The 27,804-nt window shown below is 36.3% G+C and overlaps 1 protein-coding gene across 2 annotated transcripts in view; it reads right to left on the reverse strand.

Moving 5' to 3' along the window:
- SCAF4 (SR-related CTD associated factor 4) overlaps positions 1–27,804 on the reverse strand; it is a 61,511-nt gene that overhangs the window by 11,857 nt on the left and 21,850 nt on the right. The window contains exons 2-19 of one of the 2 annotated variants that reach the window (XM_081799264.1): positions 27,510–27,593; positions 26,360–26,404; positions 24,688–24,849; positions 23,470–23,605; positions 23,053–23,192; positions 22,260–22,436; positions 17,680–17,888; positions 16,912–17,020; positions 15,227–15,391; positions 14,612–14,697; positions 13,749–13,939; positions 12,746–12,846; positions 12,208–12,321; positions 10,896–11,052; positions 9,580–9,737; positions 7,890–8,055; positions 7,716–7,802; positions 7,371–7,496 (exon numbers count right to left, since the gene is read on the reverse strand). In XM_081799264.1, the coding sequence (XP_081655390.1) occupies positions 7,371–7,496; positions 7,716–7,802; positions 7,890–8,055; positions 9,580–9,737; positions 10,896–11,052; positions 12,208–12,321; positions 12,746–12,846; positions 13,749–13,939; positions 14,612–14,697; positions 15,227–15,391; positions 16,912–17,020; positions 17,680–17,888; positions 22,260–22,436; positions 23,053–23,192; positions 23,470–23,605; positions 24,688–24,849; positions 26,360–26,404; positions 27,510–27,593 (2,413 nt within the window). Of the gene's footprint in view, positions 1–7,370; positions 7,563–7,715; positions 7,803–7,889; positions 8,056–9,579; positions 9,738–10,895; positions 11,053–12,207; positions 12,322–12,745; positions 12,847–13,748; positions 13,940–14,611; positions 14,698–15,226; positions 15,392–16,911; positions 17,021–17,679; positions 17,889–22,259; positions 22,437–23,052; positions 23,193–23,469; positions 23,606–24,687; positions 24,850–26,359; positions 26,405–27,509; positions 27,594–27,804 lie in introns of both variants that reach the window. The other variant, XM_081799260.1, reaches the window with a different exon arrangement.

The following is a 27,804-nucleotide window of genomic DNA, read 5'->3' on the forward strand; positions in this document are numbered from 1 at the left end:
CGTCTTCCTAGGAACTCTACTTGGCTTCCAGAACACCCCCTCTACTTTGCCTCCTAGCCCACTGGCTGCACCTTCCAGTATCCTCTGCTGAATAGAACAGTACAGAACAGCAGTTAAAACCACAGGTGTTGGAGCAATGCTGGCTTCAATTCTGGACCCACCACTTGTAGCTGTTGACTTGGCCAGGCTACCTCCTCTCTGTACGCTTCAGCCTCCTTATCTATAAAATGGGGTAACTACCTACCTCTTAGGACGGTAAGGCTCAAATGACTGATACATACAAACTCTTCAGAAGAGTTCCTGGCATATGAAACTATGCCTACCTTAGTTCTCAGTATTGTATTCTCAAGTGCTAGGTGTTGAAGTGTTCCTGGGCTCATCCCTTTATGTCTCTACATTCCCTCCGTAGGTACTCTCACAGGTTCCTGTGGCTTTGCTGATGTGTTTGCGGATGACATCCAAAATTTATCTCTAGACTTTATTCACCAAATTGTTTACTTACCATCTGCACCTAAATTTGAAAGTTAAAATACCCAACATTTTCACTTGATACCCTCTCTGCAAATCCACTCCTCTTTGACATCTGCCCATCTCAGGAATGGAAATTACTCCCTACTGATTGCTCAGGTCCAATACTCACTCATTCTTGACTCCCTTCTCTCATATCCCATATTTAATAAGGCAATAGGGAGGTCCTATCTTCAAGATAAATTCCGTGTCCAACTAATTCATTTCCTCCGCTGTACCACCCCAATGCAAGTGGTTAGCCTGCATCTCAGCGACTCCAACAGCATGCAAACTAGTGTCTTCTTTCCACTTTTACCAACTCCTATAGTCTGTTTTCTATGTAATAGCCATCATCCTTTATAAAATATACATCGGATTAGAACCACAACATTCCCCACTGCACTCATAACCAGGCACTTGACAACCCTCTCTAAACTGATAGCCTGCCACTCTTTTCTTTGTTCACCCTGCTCCAGCCACACTAGCTCACTGTGGTCCCTCAAATAAGCCAAATTCATTCTTAATCCTGGCCTCCTTTTGGTCTTCTACCTGAAATGTCTTTTCTCTATTTCTATGGTTCTTCCCCATCATTTCTCTCCATATTACCTCCTTAGATGCCCTCCTGAGCCATCCTATTTAAAATAGCACATCCCATGCGACACTCCTCAAATCCCTAAGTGTTCTCTGCTTCACTCTTTGTAGGATTATCTCCATGTGAAATTATTAGTTAATAACTATTTATTATCTAAGTCCCTACTAGAATATAAGCTCTATAAAGACAGGCTTTTGTCTTGTTCATTCAGGTATCTCTAGTACCCAGAAGGGTGCCTGGCACACATTAGGTACTGAATAAACACATGCTGAATGTACGAATGAATGGTGGTGGCAGAGGTGATGACCAAACTTATCAAGGAGAAAATCTCTCTCAGGGTGCCAGAGCAGAGGCTTTAAGTCCAGGTTTCTCTCCCAGGCGCGGAGTGTCTTTCCGCTGTTAACCTACAAAGATCTGAAATTTATTTTGAGAAAAGCTGCACACAACCTCCTTTTCTGTTCCTAGTTGCAGTTCCACCTTTTTTGATCTGATTCCAATAAAATGAATGTTACTGTGGCATTTGCATGAACCTAGAATGAAATTTTCCCACAAGGAAAAAAATTTATCAACCGTTCTTCTCTCTCCCACCAATACCCTGAAAGCCCTAGGCATGTGCATATATATATAATATATATATGTAATTTAAAAAAATCACTAAATGTCTTTTTTTCATTCCAGACCTTCAGAAAATGAAAATTCTAGTACAACTCATACATGTCTTTCCTTTGCTTAGATTTACCATTTAGTAACATTTAGAGCATAACTATTTTGTAAAGACTCCCAGGCAATTCTTATAGCAGTTGTTATGTTGGGAGCTGGGGAGAACAAAAGAATAAGGAGCTAGTTTTCAAAGGATGAGAAAGCACATTTAGATATTACACATTAAGATTATACCAAAAACAGATCGTGCCTAGAATGTTAATCAGAGATCTTTAAGAGAAATGTGAGTTTTCAATAATACATAAGCAGGTATACTGAGAGGTGGATCTATTTTTAGCACAGGAGTACAGTATGTTTTGATGAAATCCAATACATGAAAACCAGAATTTCAAATGAAGAGAAATCAGACACAGATTATTTTAAAATGACTCCTTGGCTTTTTGCAAAATAATGTGCAATAAGCTCTGGTCAATTTCCTATAGTTTATTTATAGCAGCTTTTTAGAATTTGCGCACAAATTGCTATTTTACTATAACTGGCAAAGTACAACAGCTCTGACTTAGAGTTAAGAGTTGCACTATGAGAGTCAAGAAGTGTGGAATAAACTAACCTATCACTGAATGAGATTTCCCTGGGGAATTTTACTTTCAACATTAGCTGGGGGGAAAAAAAAATCTTACCTGAAATTCTTCACAGCAACATCATTGTCTACCAAAATCAATCTAGAGCCCAGAGTGTCTGCCCTTCCCACCTTCCTCAAGCCCAAAGTGATATATGTCAGAAAGATTTAAACTTAAGAAAGACTTTAGGCTGGAGTTCTATAGCCTAGGAAGCACAGAGGGACATGGGGACAAATGTGATAAGCAGCTTTCCAGTTTTTGTACAAGACCTTCCCTGTGTTTTTCATTTGAAATACTTCACCTTCTGAGAAAATAATAGTGTATTCATGCATCAACTCATATCCAAGGCAAGTATTTGTTGTGGATTAATAGCTATTAATTATCTACTGTATCCACCGAACAATGTTATATACTAAATTGAAGGTATTGTGATGAGTATATGGGAACCATTTCTACTATGTAACACTAGTGAAATAATTACCAATGTAATATTTAGAGTTCCAATTCGGATATTTTAAAGCTTTCAAAGGGAACATTTTACAGGACAGAGTCAACAGGCTTTTTGGGGTACCAAATCAAATACCTCATAGATCCCTCTAGCTTATAATTAAAAATAACCAAACATTATAGTGAAGTTCACAGTAAGAAAAAAAATATTAAAACATGAAAGTTATATTAAAAATTAAATATTACCATTAAAGAAACTGCTTTCTAGAATTTTCTTCAGGTTTCCTTTGAATGTTATTCACACTAGATTGGTGCTCTAATGTTCTAATTTAAATGTTAAAAATTACTAACTATAAAAAAAATTAAAATTCTGGGCAGAGAAATCCAAGCTAAGTGAAATCACCACAAATCAAGTATCAGTTTTAAAGTAATTACTGAATGTGATGGTAAAACTATTCTTCTAGGCAGTTTTAAGGATCATAACTATTGCATAAAAGCAAACACAACCATTTAAGTATGTAATAATTCACAAACCAATTCTGTACACATAATTTCTTGAAGTGTCCAAATTTGGGAAACATCGACTCAAATGCTTATTGAGTTCATGCAGGGATGTGTAGAAACCAAGTCTGAAGGGCATCACACCACTGCCTAGCAATTCAGCCTAGAGCCCACCAATTTGTGACTTCTGCTTTAGATCTCTGGTAACCAAAATTATCAGTAAATAGGAAGCAATCTTAGAAATACCCAATTCCTATTTATAAATTTCACCATCATCTATAGCAGTGTGACAAAACTAGGGAGAATTTGCATATTAACAATTAATGAATAAATGTATCTGACAAGAGAAAAGGCTGTCATTTTCCACAAAAGGAAAGAGTCCAAGTTAGTATAATTTTTCCTTGAAAAGATATTTTGGATATACTGGTAACACAGTAGAGATATGTAACACAAACAAACATTTTTTTGTGTATTTTTTTTATTGTCTGCAACACCAAAGGAACCCAAATTTCACATTTACAATGAACTTTTTAATAAAAATATGCTATACATATTAGAGATACATGTTATACAAGTTTTTGAAAAGTAAACACATACACTTAATACAGTAAAGAGAATAAACTGAATTGCTATTATCATTAATATTCCTTCTCTCCTAAATGATCAACAACTGTTACCCAATAGCTTTTATGAAACCACCACTGTCCTAACTAGCTATTTTGGAGTGTGAGGTACGAAGAATGGACTTCTTCAAAATCAAGTGATAATGAATTATTACTGTGCATCATATAACTTCATATTTTCAGATTACCAGTTACTAAAATAATCAGAATTTCTACAAGATGGAGGTTTAGTTCTCTACAAATTTGGTAGTGTGGGCTACCTCAGCCCAACTCCAGAAATAAGTAGTTAACACTTCCAAACTAATGCCCACACTTACATCTGATCATTCAGAAAATTCTTTAAGCCAATCCTTGCAGCACTGCATTGCCTCCTCTCCATAATAATCAGGTCTTAACTACTGAATGTTGGGAGATGTGATAGACAGTTGTTTGGCCCCTGCCACTTTAAATTATTATTGCCATGTTTCAGAAAGTAAGATCCAAGAACTTAAAGTTAAGTCCCAAGAATAGGTTCACCTTCCCTTGTAAGAAAACTACCTGAGTATCATTAATGAGAAGAATACAAATATCATATTATGCTGTTTCAGTGAAATACCACTATGAACTAACATACTTCCTCATTAGGCCAAGTGATGGAACTTGAAAATGTGTGAACTTACGACCTGGTCTAATCCACCATGAAAGTATCTGAGGCAAAATATGTCAAGATACATTTTTTTCCCTAAAAAGCTTGCTTCCTTTGCCAACAAATAGAACAGTTTACAAATCACAGCTAAAGTAATATAATTTTAGAATTACAAAGTATAGATCTTGTCTAGGTATTCTAAATCTCCTAGGACACTCCTTACCTCTGTAATAAGCACCCACCATTCACAGATGGCCTACCCTGTGGCAGGCCCCACATGTCAGTCATTTTATATACATTAGCCCATTGAATCACCACAACACCTGGTGTGTCATTTTTATTCTTTTTTTTTTTTAAACAGATGAAGAAACTGGAGTTTCATATCACCTTCTAGGCTTTAAGTTTCCTGGTACAGCATAGCATTTCTTTTTATTATCGTAAGAGAAACATTAGAGCACCAAGAAGAAAGTTGAAAGCATCTTAGTTCTAATATTCTATTACTTGGTCAACATCAACAATATCCCAACCTAATTAGCAATCCTTCAGTGCTGCAGTATTACATGTGATTATTGCATTTCTTTATCAGAATGATGGAACTGTGATTCCTCTTTTGGGTAAATTCTCCTTTATTTGCATACACATTAAAAAGTCTCCTTTTTCTAAAGGTCAAAATTTATGGGGTATTCTTTTCAAGATTTCTAATTGAAGGAATATGAAAGGCTTTCTTTCTTGTGACTAGAACTAAACTACTGCATTTTAGTTAAAAGTACTTATTTTGACAAAACAGTTTTCATTTTTATGCTATGTCACATTTTGATCTTTCCAGATTTGGAACAGCCTTCAATTTCTAAATTTTGTTTTGCAAGTTACAGAGATCATCATCAGAGATAAAGTATAAACAGCCCTGCATTGAAAACCATCCATCTATCCACATCCTCAAGTAACAAATGTCCCTCTCTCATGGAGTTTCTATTCTAGTGTGTATTTGGGAGGGAGAAGGAGGGAAGACATACAGAGGCATGTCAGGCAATGAAAAATGCTAAGAAATGTAATTATTTTTCTAGCAGTGCTTAACTTACTAAGTTTGTTTTTCAAGCTCACCAACTTTTGATCTGTGCTTTGTTTCACATGTCGGATGCAGAGTTTAAATTATGCACCTCCGCAGTGGTAAGAAATAAAGGGTGTAGTCTTCAAGACCTAAATGTTAAATCAGTGGCAGGCTACTTAGTCTTCAAGGCTGTTTGAAAGTAGTGGTTATTAAACTCTTGAGGATGAAGAAAGCTTTCAGTGGATTTACTAACACCAAAAAAAAGCACAAATGCATGCCACTTTGTAAACAGTCTTGGGCGGCCTAATATCCATGGATTGCTAGTAGACTAGGAAATTTCATTACAAAGAGAATTCACAATCAGGGGTGTCAGTGTGAGGCAGAGGAAAGGGGTGGATCAGAAAATACTATCCAACTCAGATTCTGTGATTCTTATGCAACGACCTTAGTACAAATATGAAAAACAAAATGCATAACAAAACTGAGATCCAAAGATTTTAAGGTTTCCTGGCTCCTAGAACAATGTTCCTTCTACTGCATGATTTTCATTATGATGTAGACCTCTTAAAGCAACTTCCTCATTAAACAAGCTACTTCCCACCGTGATGACTACTGGTACATTACTGGTGACAAATTTTAATCCCAAATGCTCTTTTACCATTACCCAGTCTGTGTACTAAAGGAAATAAAAATCAAGTTTATTATCAGACTAAGCTCAGTCTTAGAGAGGGCAGAAGACAGCATGCTATTTGAAAACAAATTGATTTTTATTACAAATGTAGTATATGCACAAAGTAAAAATTTCCAACAGCACTGAAAGGTGTAGGTGAAAAGTAAAAGTCCTGTATCACAAACTAATGTTCCACAGTCCTACATTTCAGAGGCAACTAATGTGCTCTCTCCTTAAAAAAAAAAATCTAAGATGATGAAAGCACATATGTGCACATACATATACCTCTGAAAAATACAATGGGCTTCCAGGACTATAATGTTGTAATACTAAGGATGAATTAACTACCCATTAGGAGAATCAAGTGTTAATTATACTTGGCAAAACCACCTCAAAATACAATTTATTAATTTAAAAGATGGTCACCATAACAAGTATATGAAATGATCATTTATAATTCAAGTAAGCCCCTTAAAGATGTAAACAATCTAAATCTTACTTCCCTTGATCGCAGTAGTAAAATTGTGTGTTAAGAGTACAATAGATAAACTAGCAGGAGAAAACTGAGGGGTGAGAAAGCATTGCCCCAGGCTGTGCAACTGTCACTCAGACAATAAAGCCATTTTATTACAATGTATCAAAGATAATTTCTTTGCGAGCCAACAGAGAAGGTTATCACAGCCCAGGGTTTTGTAAAAATTGATCCAGACAGGAAAAAATTCTAGGCTGTCAAAGAAAAGCTATCTCTTATAAAGCTGGATGTCTGGGGTTGTATCAATTATGGACTTTGTACCAATTCCCGCTCATAGAGATTAATCACTTTCCTACACCAAATTAAGATGTACAAATCCACACTTTTATTCAGGACAACAAACATGATTTCATCTTTGAGGTTGTCTCCTGGCCTACTCCTTGGTAAAGAGCAAGTGCACATATTTAAGAGAAAGATCTTCCTCAAAGAAAAGTATCAGTCTCAGAGAACATTTTCCCAAAATTAGCATTGTTTAAAACAAAACAAAACAGACACCTAACTTGGGTGGGGAAAAAAAAAAACTAATGATAAAAAAATTAACTTACCAAGAAGTGAAACAGGCTGGGTTACGGGAGGGGTGGGCAGACTCGTGGGTGCAGCAGGTGGCACGGCAGAGCCATACATTTTCACACTGTCACCAGACTCGGCGTTTCCTCTAGCCCCAGACACCACTGTTGGAATGGGATTTCCAATAGATAAGTCTTTTGTAGTGTCTTCATTTATACCAGCGATAGTAGCTAAGGAATATAATTACATCAACATGTGAAGCTGAATAATTATCTCCCCAGTCAACATTCTTTTGCCATACTATAGACCCTATTACTGGTCCATTCTCCCTCCTACTCCCAACTCCAAGAGGACGAGTGAACACGAAAGAAAAACATGCTTACAGTTTGGGATGCTTATTGGTGGAGTGTGAGGAGGAGGAATGGATACTGGTGGAGTTATAGGAGGTGGGGGTCCAGGAGGAAGAAAACCTAGAATAAGAAAAATAGTGTCAACTTATGTTGTGTCACCTTAGTTTGGGCTCTAAAAAGAATGTCTTCTTTAACAACTTAGTGTACCTGGTGGTAAATGCATCGGATTAAATCCTGGGCGCAAAAATGGTGGAGGCGGCGGCGGAGGAGGAACACCAGGACCAAAACCCGGAGGGGGAATGCCCAAGGGAGGTGTGAACGTGGGTGGCTGGAGAGCACCAACTACAGGAGGACCAGGCTGATGTGGTGGGACCTAAAAAACAAACAAAGAATAATGAAGCCACGTATCTAGCCACCTTCCCATCCATATGGTAAGTAGAGATGAAAAGATCTTGTTGAAAAAGCTATTTCTAAACTTGTGCTTACTGTGTGAATCAATTTATGTCTTAACAGATAGTAATTAGTACCTACTATAAATGACAGAATTCAAATTTTTGTTCGCTTCTCTAAAATAGCAAATTCACATTTTATCTCACGAGTATGGACAGGTAAGCCTGAGAAATACAACTCTAAGAAAAGCTACCTGGCAATTTACAATGATTAAGATCCCAGGTTCTGGTGTCAAACTGCCTATCCCCTCTCCCCTTTTAACTAGCTTTGTGACCCTGAGTAAGCTATTTACAATCTCTAGACCTCAGTTTACTCATCTGTAAAATGGAAAAGTGCCAACCTCACATAGTTATGGGGATTAAAGAGGTAATACATGTTAACTGCTAGTGCCTGTCACTTAATAAACACCAAACATATGTTAGCTACTATTTAAAAAAAAAAAAAGTATGATCAATTTTAACAGATTAGTCAGGTTTCTTTAAATAAGTGGGGATATACACTGAATCCTGATTAGAACCTGTGCTGAACGGGCATGTCCAAAAGATCAGCAAAACAGTTTGCCAATTTAGGAAATCCATTTATAAAATATCACAGCTAAGTATGTATCAAAGCATGTAATTTTCTCCTTAGGGAGGGAAAATCAAAAGGCAGTGACAGTTGTGACAGTTCAGATTTATTTGATTCAGATTTAATGTGAGATATTGAAAAAGGTACAGGAAACATGCTGAGTATTTAACACATATTATGTCATTTAATCCTCAAAACAACTCTGACCTAGGAAGAGCACCAGAGCCAAAGCCAAGAAAGGGAATTCACGCATTTATAGATAGGAAATTAAAGCTTAGATTAGGTGACTTGCCCGAAGTCACACTGTGGAGAATAAACAATGGAGCTGGGATTCAAACTGTGTTCTGTTAGAATTCCAGATTCTCTCTTCTGAAGTAATGCACTGACTGACCAGACAGCAGACGTTTAAGAATATACCTTCATGTTAAGTGGCACTCAATTTATTAAATAGCTCATCCATTAAAAAATTTCATGACAGCACCACACAAATTGAAAATTAAGAAACTCTCCCTCAAATCAGCGGCTTGTTGGGATATATACTGTAAGTTCCCTCAGAACATAAAGTCCCCAAAGAATAAAGATCCAATAAAAGAAAACAAGAGGAAGCCAAATATAAAATGCTATTAGGTTTGCATCTCAAGTCTGAAACATTATAAAGACACTGAATAATGTAGACAGGTGGATTTATTTTGATTTTGTTGATGTTTATGAAAAATGTGTTAGAGTTTATAAAAAGTAGGTCTGACATACCAAAATCTGAATAAGCACATTTATGTATTCATGTCTTTGAACATTAATCTAGACATGTATCTAAATAAGTAAGATTCAGAAAGGCTTATCTTTCAGACACAAGTTTAAATAGTGCCCCAAATATTCTTACCTGTGGAGGTGGCACTGTTATAGGTGCAGGGACAGGAATCGGAGGGACAGGCACTGGTAAAGGTTTAGGAATGGGTGATACTGGTTCTGTATGTGAGGTTTCCGCCCCTCCGTTTTGAGCAACTTCATTTTCATGCTTCTTGGGGATTCCTTTCCAATCTATGAGAGTGAAAGAAATTTAACAAGTTTACCATTTTCAGTTTATAACTTTAAATCTAGAAATTATTTTTAAAATGCTGATTATATAAAAAACTCAGCAGTATGATCATTAAAGAAATGTCTATGCTAATCTTATATTACTTAAGTGAATGGACCACAATAACAAACATGCAAAAGAACGCCTGCAGTTCTAAGTAACATGTATTAATTCAGTGAATTCTCATACCATCTGTAAGTAGGTCCCGTTATTATTCCCATTTTATAAATGAGGAAAACAATTTGGAAATTAAGGAAAACAACGTCACACATACCAATAGGGGGCAGAGGCAGGATTCAACACACATCTGGCTCTAGGGTCTATGTTCTTAACCACAATAGTGTACTGTCTGGAATAAAGATCCCAGGAGGGAGGAGCAAGATTCTTTTTACCCTGACCAGAATGCCTGGCACACAGTCGAGCCCTGATACCTACGTGCCTGAACAGAAACCTACGTGAAGCCACCACGCACCGAGGGGAAAGAGGTCAAGGTATGGGAATGGCCGAGCCTTGTTTCACCTCTTTTTGGCTCTCAAACCAACTCTGCTTGCTTGAAACTCCTTTAATCACTTACTATTTTGCCATACCACCCTGCACTAGTCCTTATCCAGCTATCTATCAATCTCCAGATCGTGACCACACCTGCTATTTTCCCCACTGTAATCCTACTGTCAGTCTTGCATTTTTAATATTCATGGCACAGGTAACGCACCTCCTTGTCTACATGTTTACTTTCGACTGCTTCTCTGGACTAGTAAATGCTTTCAAAGAAACTATTACAAAGCACTGGATTAAAACACAATACCTCGTAATGTTCAGTCTAAGACTCATTTGATCTATTAGGTTTTCACAGTGAAAAATTCTACTGTAATTAATGAATAACCCCACAATCAGTAGTATTTCATTTATGTCTGAATCTGCCCCACTAAATAGAAGTTGCCTTAAGGGCAAAGACCACAGCTGTCTTATCTACCATTCTTTCCTCAGTTTATAATGGAGAGATTGGCACATGGTGGGTACTTGAAAAATTTCAAAAACCACTTCCTACTGTGAAGAAACATTTTTCCTATGTACAATCAAGAAAATAGATGAATTTTAAAAGAAATTAAATACTGCTTTACCTGGATTAAGTGTATCACTGTCCAACATTCCTCCTTCACAAAAACTCTCCAGTTCTTCAGGCTTGACTTTGTCCCATGGAATATAAGTAACACCCAGTTCTACATCCCAATACTGCTTATAATCTGCCTTTATTCCTTTGTTTAAAGCCCAGGCAATCTGTATCACCATTAGTCAAAATATAAAAAGAAAGGAAGGGAGAAGAATATCAGTTTTGAGAGTTTAACTGTTTCTCGAATTTCTAATCACTCAGACTCGGGGGCAAGAGGGGAACAATCTGGGCCTGCTATCCCCGGATTTCACTTTGATGCCAGGAAACTGGTTAACCTTTTCTCCCATTTTGTACAAATTTAACTGGCATTAGCTCCTTCTTCACTCTTCCAACCACTCACTTCTCAATTTAGCCAACATAAAACTTAGAGAAAAGGAAAATAATGTTTATCAGGGAAAATCTGAATGAAGTTCCCTGTACAGTCCAGCATACTGGGGACCACTTTCCAAAGTCTTGAGTACCTTGGAATTATTCAACATTAGACAAAATCCTTTTGCAATGCAATCAAAGCGTAGAGTGTTACGACACTGAGGAGATGCTGACTCTGGCCCCTTATGGGAAGAATACCCATGTACCTACTACATCTTTTTCTCTATCTCTGTTGAGTATTTTTAATAGTTTATTCTAAGAACGAGATGGCAAACTTTAAAAATGTGTAAAATCCAGGGGCACCTGGCTGACTCATTCGGAAAGAGCAGGTGACTCTTGATCTCAGGGTCGTGAGTTCAAGCCCCATGTTGGGTGTAGAGATTACTTAAATAAATAAAACTTTTTTTTTTTTTTAAGATTTTATTTGTCAGACGGAGAGAGCGAGAGAGAGCACAAGCAGGGGGAACGGCAGGCAGAGGGAGAAGCAGGTTCCCCGCTGAGCAAGGGGCCCGATTCAGGACTCGAATCCAGGACCCGAGCCAAACGCAGACGCTTAATCAACTGAGCGACACAGGCACCCAAAATAAATAAAACTTAAAAAAAATTTTTTTAAATGTATAAAATCCAAAAAATCTTGAATGACAATATCTTTTACTAAACATTATATTTAAAGCACCAATTAAAAATACCTTGATGAACCTATCTACATTTTTTGTTAAAAAATGAAATTCTACATGAATCCAACATTTAAAATTTTATGTTAACATTTAGGAGATAACCTCTTTAAGAAGACATATACGAAATGTCTCAGTGTCCAAAATTAGTTTTTAAAAAGCCAAGTAATATCATGTGTAAAATTTTTAAAAAGTGAATTACAAGGTATAAAACTGTACCTTTATGGATTTCTGGTTCACTTTATAGTTTCCTCGGCTCAGTTTCTGCAAGGCACGATAAGCATCTTGCCTATGAACCATAACAATATAGGCACAACCTCTGGGAGGAATCATCTGCTCCAAAACATTTTAATAAAATATAATAAAATCAAAGAGCAATAAAATAAAATACTAAATAACCAACTCCAACAACCCCAACTCCCCTGGCCCCTACCCATCCTACCAAGCCAGGTTCTATAATCTGAGATTAAGGTATCATAAACGGGCAATTCAAATTTGGTCTCAACTACCAGTTTTTAATAAACTTATAGTTCTCCAAGCTTTGTTAATATAGACTTTTCTAGGAAAGGGTTTCAAATTAAATTTGGTTATCTAAGAAATGTGGTTAAATGCAGAGTGCTAAACATGGACTCCACACCTACACTAGCCACATCTTCTACAAAGCTGGGCAAATTTTAACTTGGGTCTCAAGTCCATAATTTCATAAAGTGACATTAATCACTGTCCACTGTCATTACATAATTTAATAAATACTCACATTAATTGATTCAATTGGACCAAACTCTTCTAATAGACTGGCAACATCCTGTTGAGTAGTCCTTTTGTCCAGCTGTCCCACCCAGAGTGTAGTACTACAAACTTAAAATAAAATTATAATCATAAAAATATATACATTTTGATAATGAGCAGCACTATACTTTTCTACAATAAAAAAATCATTATAGGAAAAAAGCACAAGTCACACGATGCCATAAGGTTAAGTAGCAAATCCCATATACAACTAAAAATATTCTAGAAAACTGTGGTAGTACTTCCAGAAATGGAATAGGATAGTGAACAACATAAGACTTAAAAAAATCTGGCCCTTTTGTGGATAGATCTAAACTGGGGACATAGAAGCAATAACCTGTCCAAGGCCACCCTTGGCAAGTGAGCAGAAGACCCGATCCCAACTGTCTTGATCAACAACCAGTCCAGCGTTTTTGTCCACTAATACAGCTGTCCCTTTCTGACTGTTGAGTGTACATAGATGGTTTTTCTCTTATGTTGTATCCTATAAGCCTCCCAGAAGCAGAAGCTCTACATATGCCCTACTTGTATTATAAATTAAAATTTCAATAGTAACTACAAACTTATATCATGAATGTGTCTAGATACCTTATTAAACATATTCTAAATGCATGATGAGATTCAGGAGACAATGCAAGCTAATATATTCTGTAAACTGTAAATTCTTAAAAAAGAGTTAATCTGGGGGGAAAAAAACCTTTCCATGTACAGGAGAGCTAGTTAACTGCTTTCCATTCCACACATTAAATTCAAGACATGCTATCACTTTATTCCTCATCACTATTAGTTGGGTTCACTCCTTATTGCTGTTTTACAGCTAGTTTAACATATCAAAGCAAACTCAAGGGTGTACGCCAAAGCACAAACAAGAGACAATAAAGCTGTATTTTGCTAACAGTTATAAAACATTTTATTATACTCAGGATACGAAAAAAATAATGCAAGAAGTTTGAATGTAAAGGTTAATTTACCACTCGCAGTTTCTGGTTTGATTTGAGGAAGGCCTTTTTGTCGGCGTTCTCTTTCTTTTTCTCGATCTCGCCTTTCTTGGGACCGAGATCTAGGAGAATGTCGGCGTCTATCTCTGGACCGTGATCGAGAACGTCGATGACGGGACCTTCGAGATCTAGAACCAGATCGAGATCGCCTTCTTTTTGGTGACCTAACATTTTCATGAGGGGGAGAATGGACAGAACATAGAGAAAAAACTGAAAATGTAAGCAGGTATTAATCTGAAAAAGAAAAAATAGAACTAGGTAGTTTAATGTTTGGATACATAATAACTGAATAGCAGGGAATTCATTTTAAAAAATCTTAATATGTTGCAAGTTAAAAAGCATGCACATATTTTAAATGAGATAAATAAGGTTGCTAGCTTATAAAAATGTCTCTCATCTTTGATAACTCGGTACTATAACTAAATCATGTACTTGAGAGTGTAAGAAGCTGTCATTATCGAGACAGACTGCTACTACTGGTATCTATCAGTTAACTTCTTTTCTGCAGCAATTAAAAATGTTATCCGATTATAGTATTATTTATTACCTTTTCACTTTTGTTTGCTGATAAACTTGTAAAGGAACTGTGAATACATAATTCCTATCCTTCTATGCATATATGTGTGCAGGCATTGGAACAACTAAGGAGAAAAGCATGGGCAAGATGACTGACCTTAGTTTTTTAAATTACTACTTCTGCTCCCACTTTACACATACAGACATACAAATACACCAAATGTTACTTTATTAACACTGCATATCTAAAAATAGTCCAGTTTGATTTTAATCTGTCTCCTAAGACATACAGGATTGGAAAAACATTTTCTGTCAATTACCTGGATGCTGACCTAGATCTTGACTTTCTGTTATCAGACATGTGCCGTTTAACCTCTTGAATACAAGGTTGTTCTACTTCCATTTCCTTTAAAATCAATAAAAAACAACAAAAAATAACCACCCATCATTAAATGAGAGAACTGGAAATTATGGAGGGAAGATGACAAAAACTAAAAAAATGCTAAGTTACAAATCTCTTGCCTTGGCAGTTTTATTCTGGTTACTTGACATCAAGTTACTAGTTTAATAATGACTGTCCACTGGTGAGAAAAAAATTTTTTGTATGGTTTACAAGTTTGGAAGAAACACTTCTCTAATTCTGGAATTTCATATAAGTTACATATGATTTTACTAAACCATTGATTACAGTGGTAAACTAGGCACTGGTTAAGCATTCTATACTCTATCTCAATCCTCACAGAATCCTATGGAAATTGGTGTTATTACTATGTTCACTTTCCAGATGAAAAGCTTTAGGCACAGAAACAGTGAATATGTGCCCAATCAACAGTTTATCTTCACATTCAAAAATGAAGATAACAAGCAAACAGGCAGGAATCTGCACATAAGTCAAAGCAACCAAAAAGATAACCAATCTGAGAATAAAGTTTTACCTGATGTGCCTTCTGGGTAAGTGGTTCATTTTGTGCCTGAAAAGAAGCTTGGAAAGGCTGCTGCACGGGTGGAGTTGGAGGAATCACAGACTGAGCCATGGGAGGAAATGGAGGTGTAGGAAGAAGGCCAAATCCTGGCATCTGTCCATTCGGAGGAAGTGGAACCTTTTGTTTTTAAAGAAAGCATGTGAGTAGATTTTAAGTAACAGCTACCAAAAATAATTCGGAAAACCCTTAGTTACTTGATATAAAACTAAAATATCTTCAAGAAATTAACAATGATAAACAATTTCCATAGGTATTTTATCTGAAGAATTTTACATATCCAAGTATATAGGTTAAAAATTCTAGAACTCATTTTTAAAATTATGAATGCACAGGCTTGACTTTATATACTTTAAAGACATTAATTTCATTTATATGGGGAACAATGTGACAGAATAAACTTAGAAGTCAGAGAGGTACTGTACTGCAAACTGTCTCCCTTCAACTTCAAAGGCAATTATAGCATTGACATACAGGTTCACTTTTTAAAAATTTACTCCAAGGGGAATTTCAACTAACATCCTTACTTTTAGGGTTTAAAATACCATAATAGCAATGAGAGTAAACCACAATGTAACATATTTCTGCATGTGCCATTCCTATACCAACAATGTTAAAGTATAATTGCCTGGGTGACTCAGTTGGTTAAATATCTGCCTGTGGCTCAGGTCATGATCCCAGGGTTCTGGGATCAAGCCCCACCCATATCAGGCTTCCTGCTCATCGGGGAGCCTGCTTCTCCTTCTCCCTCTCCTCCATTTGTGTGCTCTCAAATAAATAAAATCTTAAAAAAAAAAAAAGTGCAATTATAACATCACAAAGAAGTACTCCTTCTAATTTATTTATAAACTTTCAGTAACTGTTAAACATTTGGAAATAAGTCCACAGGTTTTCTTCATATTTTAAACAAGCTTATCAATTAGTCATTAAAATCACAGTATCAATTCCTAATATTAGCAAATTACAGATACACATAAGAAAATGAACATACTCTAAAGAGATTTCTTAGAAACCTTTCTAAACCAAGGATATGAAGTAGTATTTCCCGAGGCTGGTTATAAAACAGAATCTATACGCTTTTAAAAAAAATAGATTCTTTAGATCTGACTTTAGCATTAGATCCCTACCTCTGTAATTTAGCTGTGCAATAAAGTTTAGGAAACTCTGAATAAAGGATTTGCAAAAATAAACCCAATAAACAAATCCCTACTAACTTCTTGCAATTTTCCAGACTGCTATGTTCCTTTCACTGAAGATTTCAAACTATACTCCTGAATGCTGAGACTAAAAACCCTCTAAAGCATCTCAAACAACATCTACCCAAAAAAGCTCCTCATAAGGGAAAGAGCTGCACCACTAAGCAGGCCAGGTCCCTGAAACAGAGCTATAATCTCCCTCTAAACGATTTTAACAAAAATACCTATTATTAAATTATAAGCATGTAATATTTAGTATGCTTGTTTTAATTAAAGCTTTTTAAAAAAACAACCCAAGTCAATTATATGCTCAATAGCTTTGATTGCAGCTGCAGTACTAGTCAGCCACACAGCTAAGTAATAGTGGTCTGTGAAGTGCAATCCATATGCTCTAATGAACAGATCTTCACATACTAAAACTCAGCGCAAGAAAAACGTATATACCTGATGGTGCACTGGATCCTGCTGTATTGTCATCATTCGAGGTTGAAACTGATCCATATTTTGATGTTGCGTATATGCTGGCTGCTGCATGCCATCCCCAGGAAACCCACTAAATAAAGATGAACAATCTTCATTTTATCCATTCAAAAACACACGATTCTAAGCTACGTTTATACTACAGAAACATTAAGAATGTTGTTCAGGAGTCATTAATAATTAATATCTTACTGAATCATGTACTTGCCTATATTAATTTATACATTCAGCATTATTCCCAACATAAAAGCCATTTTTAACTGTAAATCTGATAGGATCCCCGCCCCTTTCAAAAGAAAATCCTAAATATCCTAATTTTAAAAAACAGTGACTATATGAAAAATGATTTTGTTACTAAAGTTATAGTTGACCCTTGAACAACATGGGCTTCAACTGTGAGTCCACATACAGTTTTTTGGCTACAGTATAGTACTGTAAACATATTTTCTCTTATGATTTTCTTAACATTGTTTTTTCTCTAGCTTACTTCATCCGAAGAACATAGCATGTAATACATAGAACATACAAACTATGTGTACAGGTTCGGCTTCTGGTGAAGAGTAGGCTATATAAAAGTTTTGGGGGAGGCAAGTTATAACGCAGATTTCGGACTCTGGGCAGGGGGACGCCCCTACCTAATCATCACGCTATGCCAAGGATCAACTGTACTTGTCTCATGCCTTATAATGATGCGCAACTGTACCCACCGAGGAGCGCGGGAAAGAAACTTACAAGGGTGCCTGTGGAGGGGAAGCGGCGGGCGCGGCGGCGGGCGCGGCGGAGGCGGAGGCGGAGGCGGCAGCGGGCGCTGGAGGCGCAACAGCCACAGCAGGGGCGGCGGCGGCGGCGGCGGCGGCGGCGGCGGCGGCGGCGGCATCCTCCTTCTTTGCTTCTTCCACAGCTTCTGGCTCATCATCATAATCAAATCTATCAAGGAGCTTCTGGAATAGGTACGTGAATATTCCATTTTAAAACTGGGATTGGGATATACTACACAAAAGACTTGGTAAAAACAACAGACGTTTCCTATCATCTACGATGCCAGCACTGACAGGTACCTACCGTTTCACCTTCCCACCCGCCCCTTAGGATCCTGGTTCACAGACAAACCACTGCCACACAAAAGCCATCTGAAAAAGAATTTTTGGGGCGCCTGGGTGGCTCAGTCGTTAAGCGACTGCCTCCGGCTCAGGTCATGATCCCAGGGTCCTGGGATCGAGCCCAGCATCGGGCTCCCTGCTCGGCGGGAAGCCTGCTTCTCCCTCTCCCTCTCCCCCTGCTTGTGTTCCCTCTCTCGCTCTCTGTCAAATAAATAAATTCTTTAAAAAAAAAAAGAATTTATTCTGCTTTTCTTCACCAATTACAAATGCAGTGTTTTCTTTCTATTTTCTATATGCTTATTTTAGAGTTAATTTAGCAATATAAATACTAAAATACTCACTCAAAACTTTTAGAACTTTGCACACATGAAAATGGGTGTACATTTTCAGTTAACTGTAAAATGTACCAAGACTGTCTTATCCAATCACTATAAATGCCTAAAGAAAAATGTCCATATGCTGCTTGCTCAAAAACATACTAATATGACAAAGAAAAAAGAGAATGGTATAGACAGGGCCATAAAGAACTTAATACCTGGGCACTAGCTTCTTCCTTAAAACTTCACAGCTCATGTCAGATTACCAGAAACATGGAAGGGAAGGAGGGAGGGAGCTCAACACTTCACAAGATCACATGCCTAGAAGAGCCATTTAAAAATAAGATGACATCTGTTCAGAAAGGAAGGGGGGCGCCTGGGTGGCTCTGTCCTTAAGTGTCTACCTTCGGCTTGGGTCGTGGTCCCGGGATCGAGCCCTGCATCGGGCTCCCTGCTCCACGGGGGGCACTTGCTTCTCCCTCTCCCACCCCCCCTGTGCTTGTGTTCCCTCTCTGGCTGTCTCTCTGTCAAATAAATAAAATCTTAAAAAAAAAAAAAAAATAGGAAGGAAGGTAACACCACACCTACTACTTCTACTACTATCTACTCTGTTTAAATATCGGCCCAGGTGATTAAGAAACATTACTAAGACTGCACAGCCAGCAAATGGTAGAACTGGGATGTGGACACTGTTCTTTTTGACTTCAAATCTCTCAGTCTCTGACATTTAATAAGCAGTCTTTTCCCTCAAGCTGTGCCCATTCTGGTCATGGATTTTCAACTTCAAATTCCTAAACTTGTGTTGTTCTGTGGTAGTCTGCCTAGAAATTATGGTTCTACTTTACTGGACAAGATATCTCTAAATTAAGAAGGGAAGTCCCCTTCTTGGACAACACAGTTTCTTTGTAATCCTAGGCCATGTCATTAAAAGTTCTTATAGTAAGTGAGCGATCTAATTATGACCCAGACACCTTGTTGCCTTACACACGTTAGCGTATCTAACCCTCACAGCAACAGTAAAGCCTAGGCACTGCCATCACTATTTTACAGTGCTGCACACTGAATATTTAAGCGACTCAGAATCAAGACAGTCAGTGATGGGAGTCAAAATTAAAACTCAGGTCTAGATTGTCTACAAAAAACAAAACCTCTGTCTTTGCTGTTTTTCACATGTAGGTATGTTCTTTAAAGTTTTAAGATTTATACCTATTGCTTTGGAAAATGATTTGAAGAAATTAAAAAATTAAACTGAGATCCAAAAAGACATTTTTGTTGCTTTTTAGGAAACTGAAGATCTATGAAGCAGCTCGAATGAATTGTTCCCAGTCAAGCTGTTCTACTAGCTTAAAACAGACTTTTAGTCAAAGGAAAAGCGCAGAATTTTTTTTCCTAAACTTCATATAACTGACAAACACTGACCAACCAACTCACTTGAGGTAAAACACTAGAGGAATTACAATTCAAATTAACAGCAACAAAAAAGGATTCCATTAGCATTACTGTTATTCAACATTTTTTGAAGTCCTAGCCACCAGTACAATAAGAAAAAGAAACAGGCAGACATTGAAGAGGAAATGTCAAATTTAATAGCTACCCAGAAATCTGAGAGAACCAACTGTTTAGTATCATAATCATTTAAAAGATAAAAGAAGCAAACAGGAAAAATGACTAAATATCTTAGCAATAAATGATGTAATAAATGTATGAGACTTGTATAAAAAGGGATTTTAATAGAGATTCTGTGTAAAGCTCTTGGTACTTCTTAAATTAACCTATAAATTCTAAAATTTATGTTAAAGTTCATCTTGAAAAGTATGCTGTGATGTTTAATTGTATCAATTTGGCTAGGTTACAGTGCCCAGTTGTTTGGTCAAATAGTCATCTATATGTTCCTGTGAAGGTCTTTTAAAAATGTGATTAACATTTAAATTAATAGAATTTGAATAAAGAAATATCCTCCATAACGTGGGTGGGCCTCAACCACTCAGCCAAGGCCTTAAGGGTAAGAACTTAGGTTTCCTGAAGAAGGAATTCTCAAGACAGCAACATAGAAACCTTACCCTGTAGAATTCAGACGCAGAACTGCAACATTAACTCTTACCTAAATTTCCAGCCTGCTTTCTGCCCTACAAATTTCAAATTTGCCAGCCTCCACAACTGTGTCAAACAATTCCTTAAAAATCAACCAATCTCTCCCTCTCCCGTTTTCCTCTGTGCGCGCGCGCGCGTGTAATACTTGGAAATGAAATACAGAATACAGTGCATAAGCTGCAAGCATTTAAATTGTCACGATGCAGAAATAATTATATTAGTGGGGCACAACAGAGTCCAAATGTCCACAAATAGACACAGAAACAAATGAGAATTCAGAATTCAATGTATGACAAAAATAGTGAGTGAGAATTGGCTATTTCCAAAAAGTTCAAGATTCAACTCTCTTGAACCATATTCTAAAACAGGCTCCAGATGGAATGAAGAGACAAACATAAAAAAGTATAAAACTACCAAAAATATAAAATTAAAAAAATACATACGTGGGGAGTTTTCCTAAACTCTGAAAGAACATACACAAACCTGTTCCAAGCAGGTAACTGCTTCCCTTTTTACTTTAGAACTTCCTGTATTGTGTTTTTTTCCCCTATAAGCACGTACTCCTTTTCGACTCGAAATTTTATCCAAACTTCTTTTAATCAGTAGTTGTTCATAAATCACTAAGATATAATGACAACTAGTATTTACCAAATGGATTCTTAATTTGGACTACCAGCAATAAAATTGTATCTTAAAATTAAAATCTGGAAAGAATAAAACATTTTAGAGATGATTAAGCTAAAAGACTTCACTTAGTTCTAGGGTTTTCAAACTTTTGTATTTTTGGCAGTGAGACTGAATAAATGCAATTTTATATAGTCATAAACCGAATGAACAGAAAAGACATAAAACAGCTAAGACAGAGTGGTCTGGGTTAACATTTCTACAGGAAGCTCTGAGCTCTGCAAATCCAGCCCATCTATATCCTTAGTTGCAGCTCCTTAAACATGCCTACAAGAGAGCAGTTGGAAGACACTGAACCAACAAAACCCTCAAGTTATACAGATGGTAACTAAGTTCTAAAAGCAAAAAGCAAAAGGTAACTTAAATGTCTGTCAATAGGGGAATGGCTAAACTGTGATGTGTACACGTAATGGAATACTCCTCATAAGAAGCTCTCAGTAAAAATGTAGATCTAAGAGCGCCTGGGTGGCTCAGTCGTTAAGCGTCTGCCTTCGGCTCAGGTCATGATCCCAGGGTCCTGGGATTGAGCCCCGCATCAGGCTCCCTGCTCAGCAGGAGGCCTGCTTCTCCCTCTCCCACTCCCCCTGCTTGTGTTCCCTCTCTGTCAAATCAATCAGTCAATCAATCTTTTAAAAAAAAAAGGTAGATCTAAATCTATTAACCTTAACAATGACAACAGACAAGAGGATTAGGATCAAAACCAGCAAGTTAAAAACTGTGTATATGTATTTATATATTATGCATAAAACATGCATGTATTATGTATAATATATATACATATCATGACCAAATAAAGAAAAATATATCCACAGGAAATTAGTTCAGAAGAGAGACACAGCAAAAATTTACAGTAGCTATCTCCAAGTATGGGGGTTAATGGTGAAAGTTCTCCTGTTTACTTTTCTACTTCCTATTTACTGAAAATTTTTGCAATGAGTATATATTATACACTTATAACCAGGAAAAATAATCAATGTTTTGTTGTCAAGGGGGAAAATCCCTTAAACCACAAAACAACAAAACGAACAATCCCGAGAGTGAGTAGAGAAGAAGTAACTTCCATATCCTAAACTGAGTGTATAAACAGTTAAGGTGGGTTATGTAAGAGAAGCTGGCCTACCTTGTCAAATGTAGTTTTTTGCTCAGGCTGGGGGAAAGCAGCTTTTTGTTCAGGTGGCTGTGCAGGAGCTGTCTTTAACTGAGCTGTGATAGCCTGGACCTGAGCCATCACAGCATTGTCAAGGGCCGGAGACTGTGGTTTTGGAGGCTGCTGAAAAGTCTGAAGGATCTGCTGAAGCTTAAAGAATGAGAAAACTGATAAACCACGTAACAAAGTATAATCATAGTATCAAAGGTTGATTTACTGAAAAAACAAAAAACTTAAAGGTGACTCAAAATAGCACAGGCACAAAGTAAACTGGAAAAAGAACACACCTTTTGGTAAAGGTTAAGTCTGTTGATAATACCAGGGATACAATGTGTGTCATTTAAGGTTAAACATGTATGCTGATACCCCAACGGGCAGAAAATGATGGTCAGTAAGAGAAAATACACTGAACTGTGAACAAGGTAAAGAAATGTTTTCTAGAAAAATGTAAAAATCATCTCCAATACAAATAATTTTGAAGTTAATCCGAAATGCTAGAATCATGAGCAACAATACCAACCAGTCACCAGTTCTGAAGTCCTCTTCACAGGGGTATTGCTATTGCTCAGTGTATGGCTCCCTTATTTCTCACCTTTCCCACATTTCCCCTGTGAGCCCTATGACATTACCTGCCCAGTAAAGGCTTTTCTAGGTGAAAAGTAGAAATATTTCCTCCCTTGAATGTGCTCATTCATTAGGAATGGAAAATAAAAACTGACAAAAGTACCTAACTGCAAGGAATTTAATCTTGAGATAGGTAGTTTACCTGTTGACCTTGAGTTGTCTGAAACAGTTGGGCCACAGCAGCAAAAGCATCAGAGCTAGGCAACTGTGGTACAGTTGGTACAGAGTTTGTAGTGGCTTGGGGTGGTTCAGAAGAAACTTTAACTGGAGGTGGAGGTGAACCTAAAAAAGAAAAGGTCATTAAGACCTACGAAAACTTTAATCTTCAAATTTCCCTTTTTAAACTCCATTAAGCTTTTTTACTAAAATAAAGATCGTGGTACTAGACTCTGTACTATAGCAAATACAGGAAAGAGCTGTGGAAAGAAAACCGTATCTTCCAAGATGTAAATTCAAATGTCTTTCTTATGGAAAAGTTCCACCAATATAAACAGACGCCACACTTCTCATGCACAAAAGTTATACCATCTTCTACGTTCACAGATATACTTGGCCATACCTTCATTATTAGTAACATTTTCTGCTACCGGGGCGGCATTACTGGTTCCTGCAGCCATATCCAAAAGAGGCTGAATAATTTCAATTTTGAATACTCCATTTTTTTGCCAAAGGTTCAGCACACGAACTATTTTACTCTGTTATGTGTAACAAAACACGAATATACAATAAATATTTGCATAAATAAAGAAATAAATCTCTAAGCGTTTTATAAACAGAAAAAAAAATTTATCTTTAGAATTACGACTTGGTTAAAACTACCCTAATCAGCCTTTCTTCAGTAGTACAAACTAGAATAAAGAACAAAGAAGGGGGAGAAAAGGGGGAAGAAACAAAAAAGAAATATAACCTAGATAATCAAAACAAATATAACAAAAAATGTATTTCACATTTTCATTATATTTATGATCACAAAGAAATACCATCACTGACAAAAAAAGTAATCGTCTTAGAAAAGTAAATGAAGTGAAGAAGAATTTCTTCAGGATGATATTAACAGTTAAAATATTTAAGAAACTGGTCTGTAACTGATAGGTAAGTCGTTTTATGGCCTAGTAAATATGATGGAGATCCAGAGATGTGTTATTCATAAGAAAAATAACTCATGTCCTACTCAAGAAATGATCTTTTCTCTTGTTTATTTTTCCCACAAGAACACTCCTCCAAGAATATAAATACAGAATCCACAACACTCAAATTTATATACTGTTTACTGTAAATATCTTCATTCTTCTGAGTAGATTTAGTAGTATACTTCTCCCACCTACTGGGAGTCCAGTTATTATGTCTGTAATGTTCTTCTACCTTTTTATAGTACATAGTAAAATCAGCTATAAATATAAGGAATTAAATACTGTAGTCTGATTGCTAATGAATATCATTTATGCTCCAGCCTCTTAAAATGCTGGGGAAAGCCATCAATTATTGGTCCCTTCTTTCTGGAATAAGCAACAATATGAGATGAGTACTGCCTTTTTCTATGGCAGAATTTATCACTCAACTACAAGTAAATCTTTCCAACTCCTTTTTCAACAGTACAACATTCCAGAAGAATTTCACAAGAAAATATATAAACATGAGATGGCCACAACAGAAAACACTGGGTTTTGTTTCAAGTTCACAGAGATCCCCATATAATTCTCTTTCAAATATATAATATACATTTAAATAGATTTAAATATAGAAATGATACAAGTTTTAATTTAAAAATTAACTATACCTTATCTTCAGATGGACAAAGATACAAATATTGGAATGTGGCGGTTATGTTTTTAGAGAATCTTGGCCCAAAAACATCTTTATCGGTTCCAAACTGATGACGAGACTGTCGCACAATTGAGTCGATTACATATAATCCTGGAACCTTGTACTCTGGTTTACACTACAAAGATAAAGATGCAAAGTTAATAGAAGAAAAGCAAAATCACAATTTGACATTAATCTCCCTTTTATAAAACTCTGTATTATCCAGTGATTGTTTCTATTTAGAAACCGCTTGAATGTTTAGCTCTCTTATTGGCTAGCATGTCAAATTTCCCACAGGCATGTACAGAACTACCAATTCTCTTGATACTTCAGACCCCCAGTATTTTACTTTTCTCTGATCCCTCTACCTCCCCACAATTTCCCAGAATCAACATTACTTTACCAATCCCTAAGCCACTTGCACACTAATCCACTTATTATGATACTCTCTACTCCAATTCATCCTACTTAAAAAAATAATTTCTACCTTTTAAAGTCATCAAAAAGATAATTTTAACATCAATTTTAATTCTACTAAAGTAGAGTACCAGAGAAAAGAAAAACTAAGGAGAGATCACATTTTTGGCCTATCAATAATGATTAACAAGAAGAAAAGAGAAACATACACCTATATATATTTCTGGTGGTACAACCTTTATCGATGATGATTTAGCAATAATAGCAAAGCCTTATTTGATCCAACAATTCTACATCTAGAAATTTATTGTAAGGAAAATCATTAAGATGCATCTAATTTTTTCGTTAAGGCCAGCCACTGAAGTGAAATGTCCAAAAGGAACTGAGTAAATGTGGAAACAATCAAGCAATGGAATACTTTTTTGCAGACATTTTATGATAAATTCAGTGGGAAAAGCAGGTTATCAGTCACCAGTTTCTTTTTTATGAATGTACATGTACATAATAAAAAATGAGTAGATCTAAATATAAATATAGTAATTTGGGGTGATAGCATGTAGGTAATTTTAATTTTTTTTCCATTTTACTTATTTGTACTTTGATTTGCTACTATAAAAACTTCTACTGACCTTTTTTTGGTCTGTTGGGATTCTAACTCCTATCTCTCATCTAGTATTCAAAGGCCATGGATCAAAGACATTCACACACATTTACTGGTATGTACTACAAGGCACAGCTCCAGGTTGGGGGAGAAGATAGAGATGTCTAAGTCTCTGTTCTTAGTCCTCTGGTGAGACAGATGTGTGCTAATCACATGGTTATAAAACCAGATACAACTGTAAAACTGAAAGATGATTTAATTATGATAGCAGCAGGGAAAATCCGGAATAACTTTACAAAGTGATTTCACTTGAAATACTTCAAGATGAGTTAAATGTCAACAAAGTAGACAGGGCAAATGGCACAGGAAAGACATCAAACTCGGGCAAGAATCGTGCTGAGTACACAGGAAACTTGTTGAGTGTCTACCTCATACTAAGCACTCAATCAACAGTATTGCTATAGATTTTTGTTTTGTTAAAAACAAACTCAAGAGACTAACAAGAACACCTAGTGACAACTTTTTTTGTAGAATAGCCTTAGAAGCAAGCATCCAAATTACAATTTACAAAGTAAATTACAAATACTAATCATAACTAAAATGATGTAATAATGAAACGGATAGTTACCTTTTTGATGAACTTTTCTACTATTTGAACTACATGCTTATAAAGCTGAAAAGAATTAGAAGAAAATTACTGTACAGTTTACTTATTTCTACATATTCAGTAATGTAATTAGAAAATACTTAAAACCTTAAAATTGCAATCTGAATTCTCAAAATAATACTGAATGAACCATGACAAATAATCCCTAGTCAAAAAGTGAACAATCATAAATCAGAAGTGAATTAACTAAAACAGAAACTACAAAAATCCCCCCAAAAAGAAGGTCCTTTTCTTAGATTTTTAATCAATAAACGTTAATAAAGTAGTGTATTCAGGCAACTTTATGAGACCGATAAGAACAGTGGAACTGGAACTAAATAATGCAGTTTCTAAAGAGACTCTGCTATTTAGGTGTGATCTTGAAAACATTTCACTTCGTGAAGTCTGAGTTGGTTTTTTTTCCTTCTTTTTAATAAAAGTATGAAGCTAATACTCAGCTGACTTACGAAAAGAATTAACTAAAACAGGGTGCCTGAGTGGCTCAGTCAGTTAAGTGTTGCCTTTGGCTCGGGTCACGATCCCAGGGTCCTGGGATCGAGTCCCACGTCAGGCTCCCTACTCAGCAGAGAGTCTGCTTCTCCCTCTCCCTTTGCCCCTCCTCCTGCTCGTGCTCTCTAGGTCTCTCTCCCTCTCTCTCTCTCAAATAAAAAAAATAAATAACTACAACAAAGAAAAAACCCCTTTTATTCAACTCTCTACTTCTGTTAATTCAACTTTCTGATACACACACACACACAAATTGGCAACTATGTGAGGCAACAGGTGTGCTAATTAGCTTGACTGTGTTAATCATTTCATAATGTGTATGTGTATCAAACCATCATGTTCTATTATATTTTTAAATACATTCAATTTTATTTGTCAATTATACCTCAACAAAGCTGGAAAAATATAAAGTGGAGATACTAAACAACAACAAAAAAGGAAAAAAGCAGGTTTTGAAATAACATGTTACAGTTCAAATATACTGTACTGTATTAACATGTATCTTCAGCAAAAGTTAGTGCTCTCTGATTCAGGCCTAAACTAATACGATGAATTCTCATGTTTAACAATATTTTCAAAATCTCAAAAACATTTTTTGAATTAAATATATTTATTTTATTCTTACCTTAATAGCTTTAATAGCAGCTTTAGTGATAAGAATCATCTTGGCTCGAGAGATGGGAGGTTTCATATCCATAAGTGAAAAGAGCTTAAAAAACAAAAATAATTTAAAAATTAAGTTAGAGGTCAATTCCCCCCAGTTCCACAAAGATAGTGCAATTTATTAACTAAAAGAATAACAAACTTTTGGAACTAAGTTGAACAATTCAGCTAGTAAAGAAAATCCAAGCACTTTCCTATATACCTGCATCACTACCAAGAAAATACAATAGGAAAAGATATTAAAAATAGCAAAAAAG

The sequence above is a fragment of the Leptonychotes weddellii genome, chromosome 1 (assembly GCF_054177405.1).
Source record: "Leptonychotes weddellii isolate Sample4059 chromosome 1, ASM5417740v2, whole genome shotgun sequence".
Lineage (NCBI taxonomy): Eukaryota > Metazoa > Chordata > Mammalia > Carnivora > Phocidae > Leptonychotes > Leptonychotes weddellii.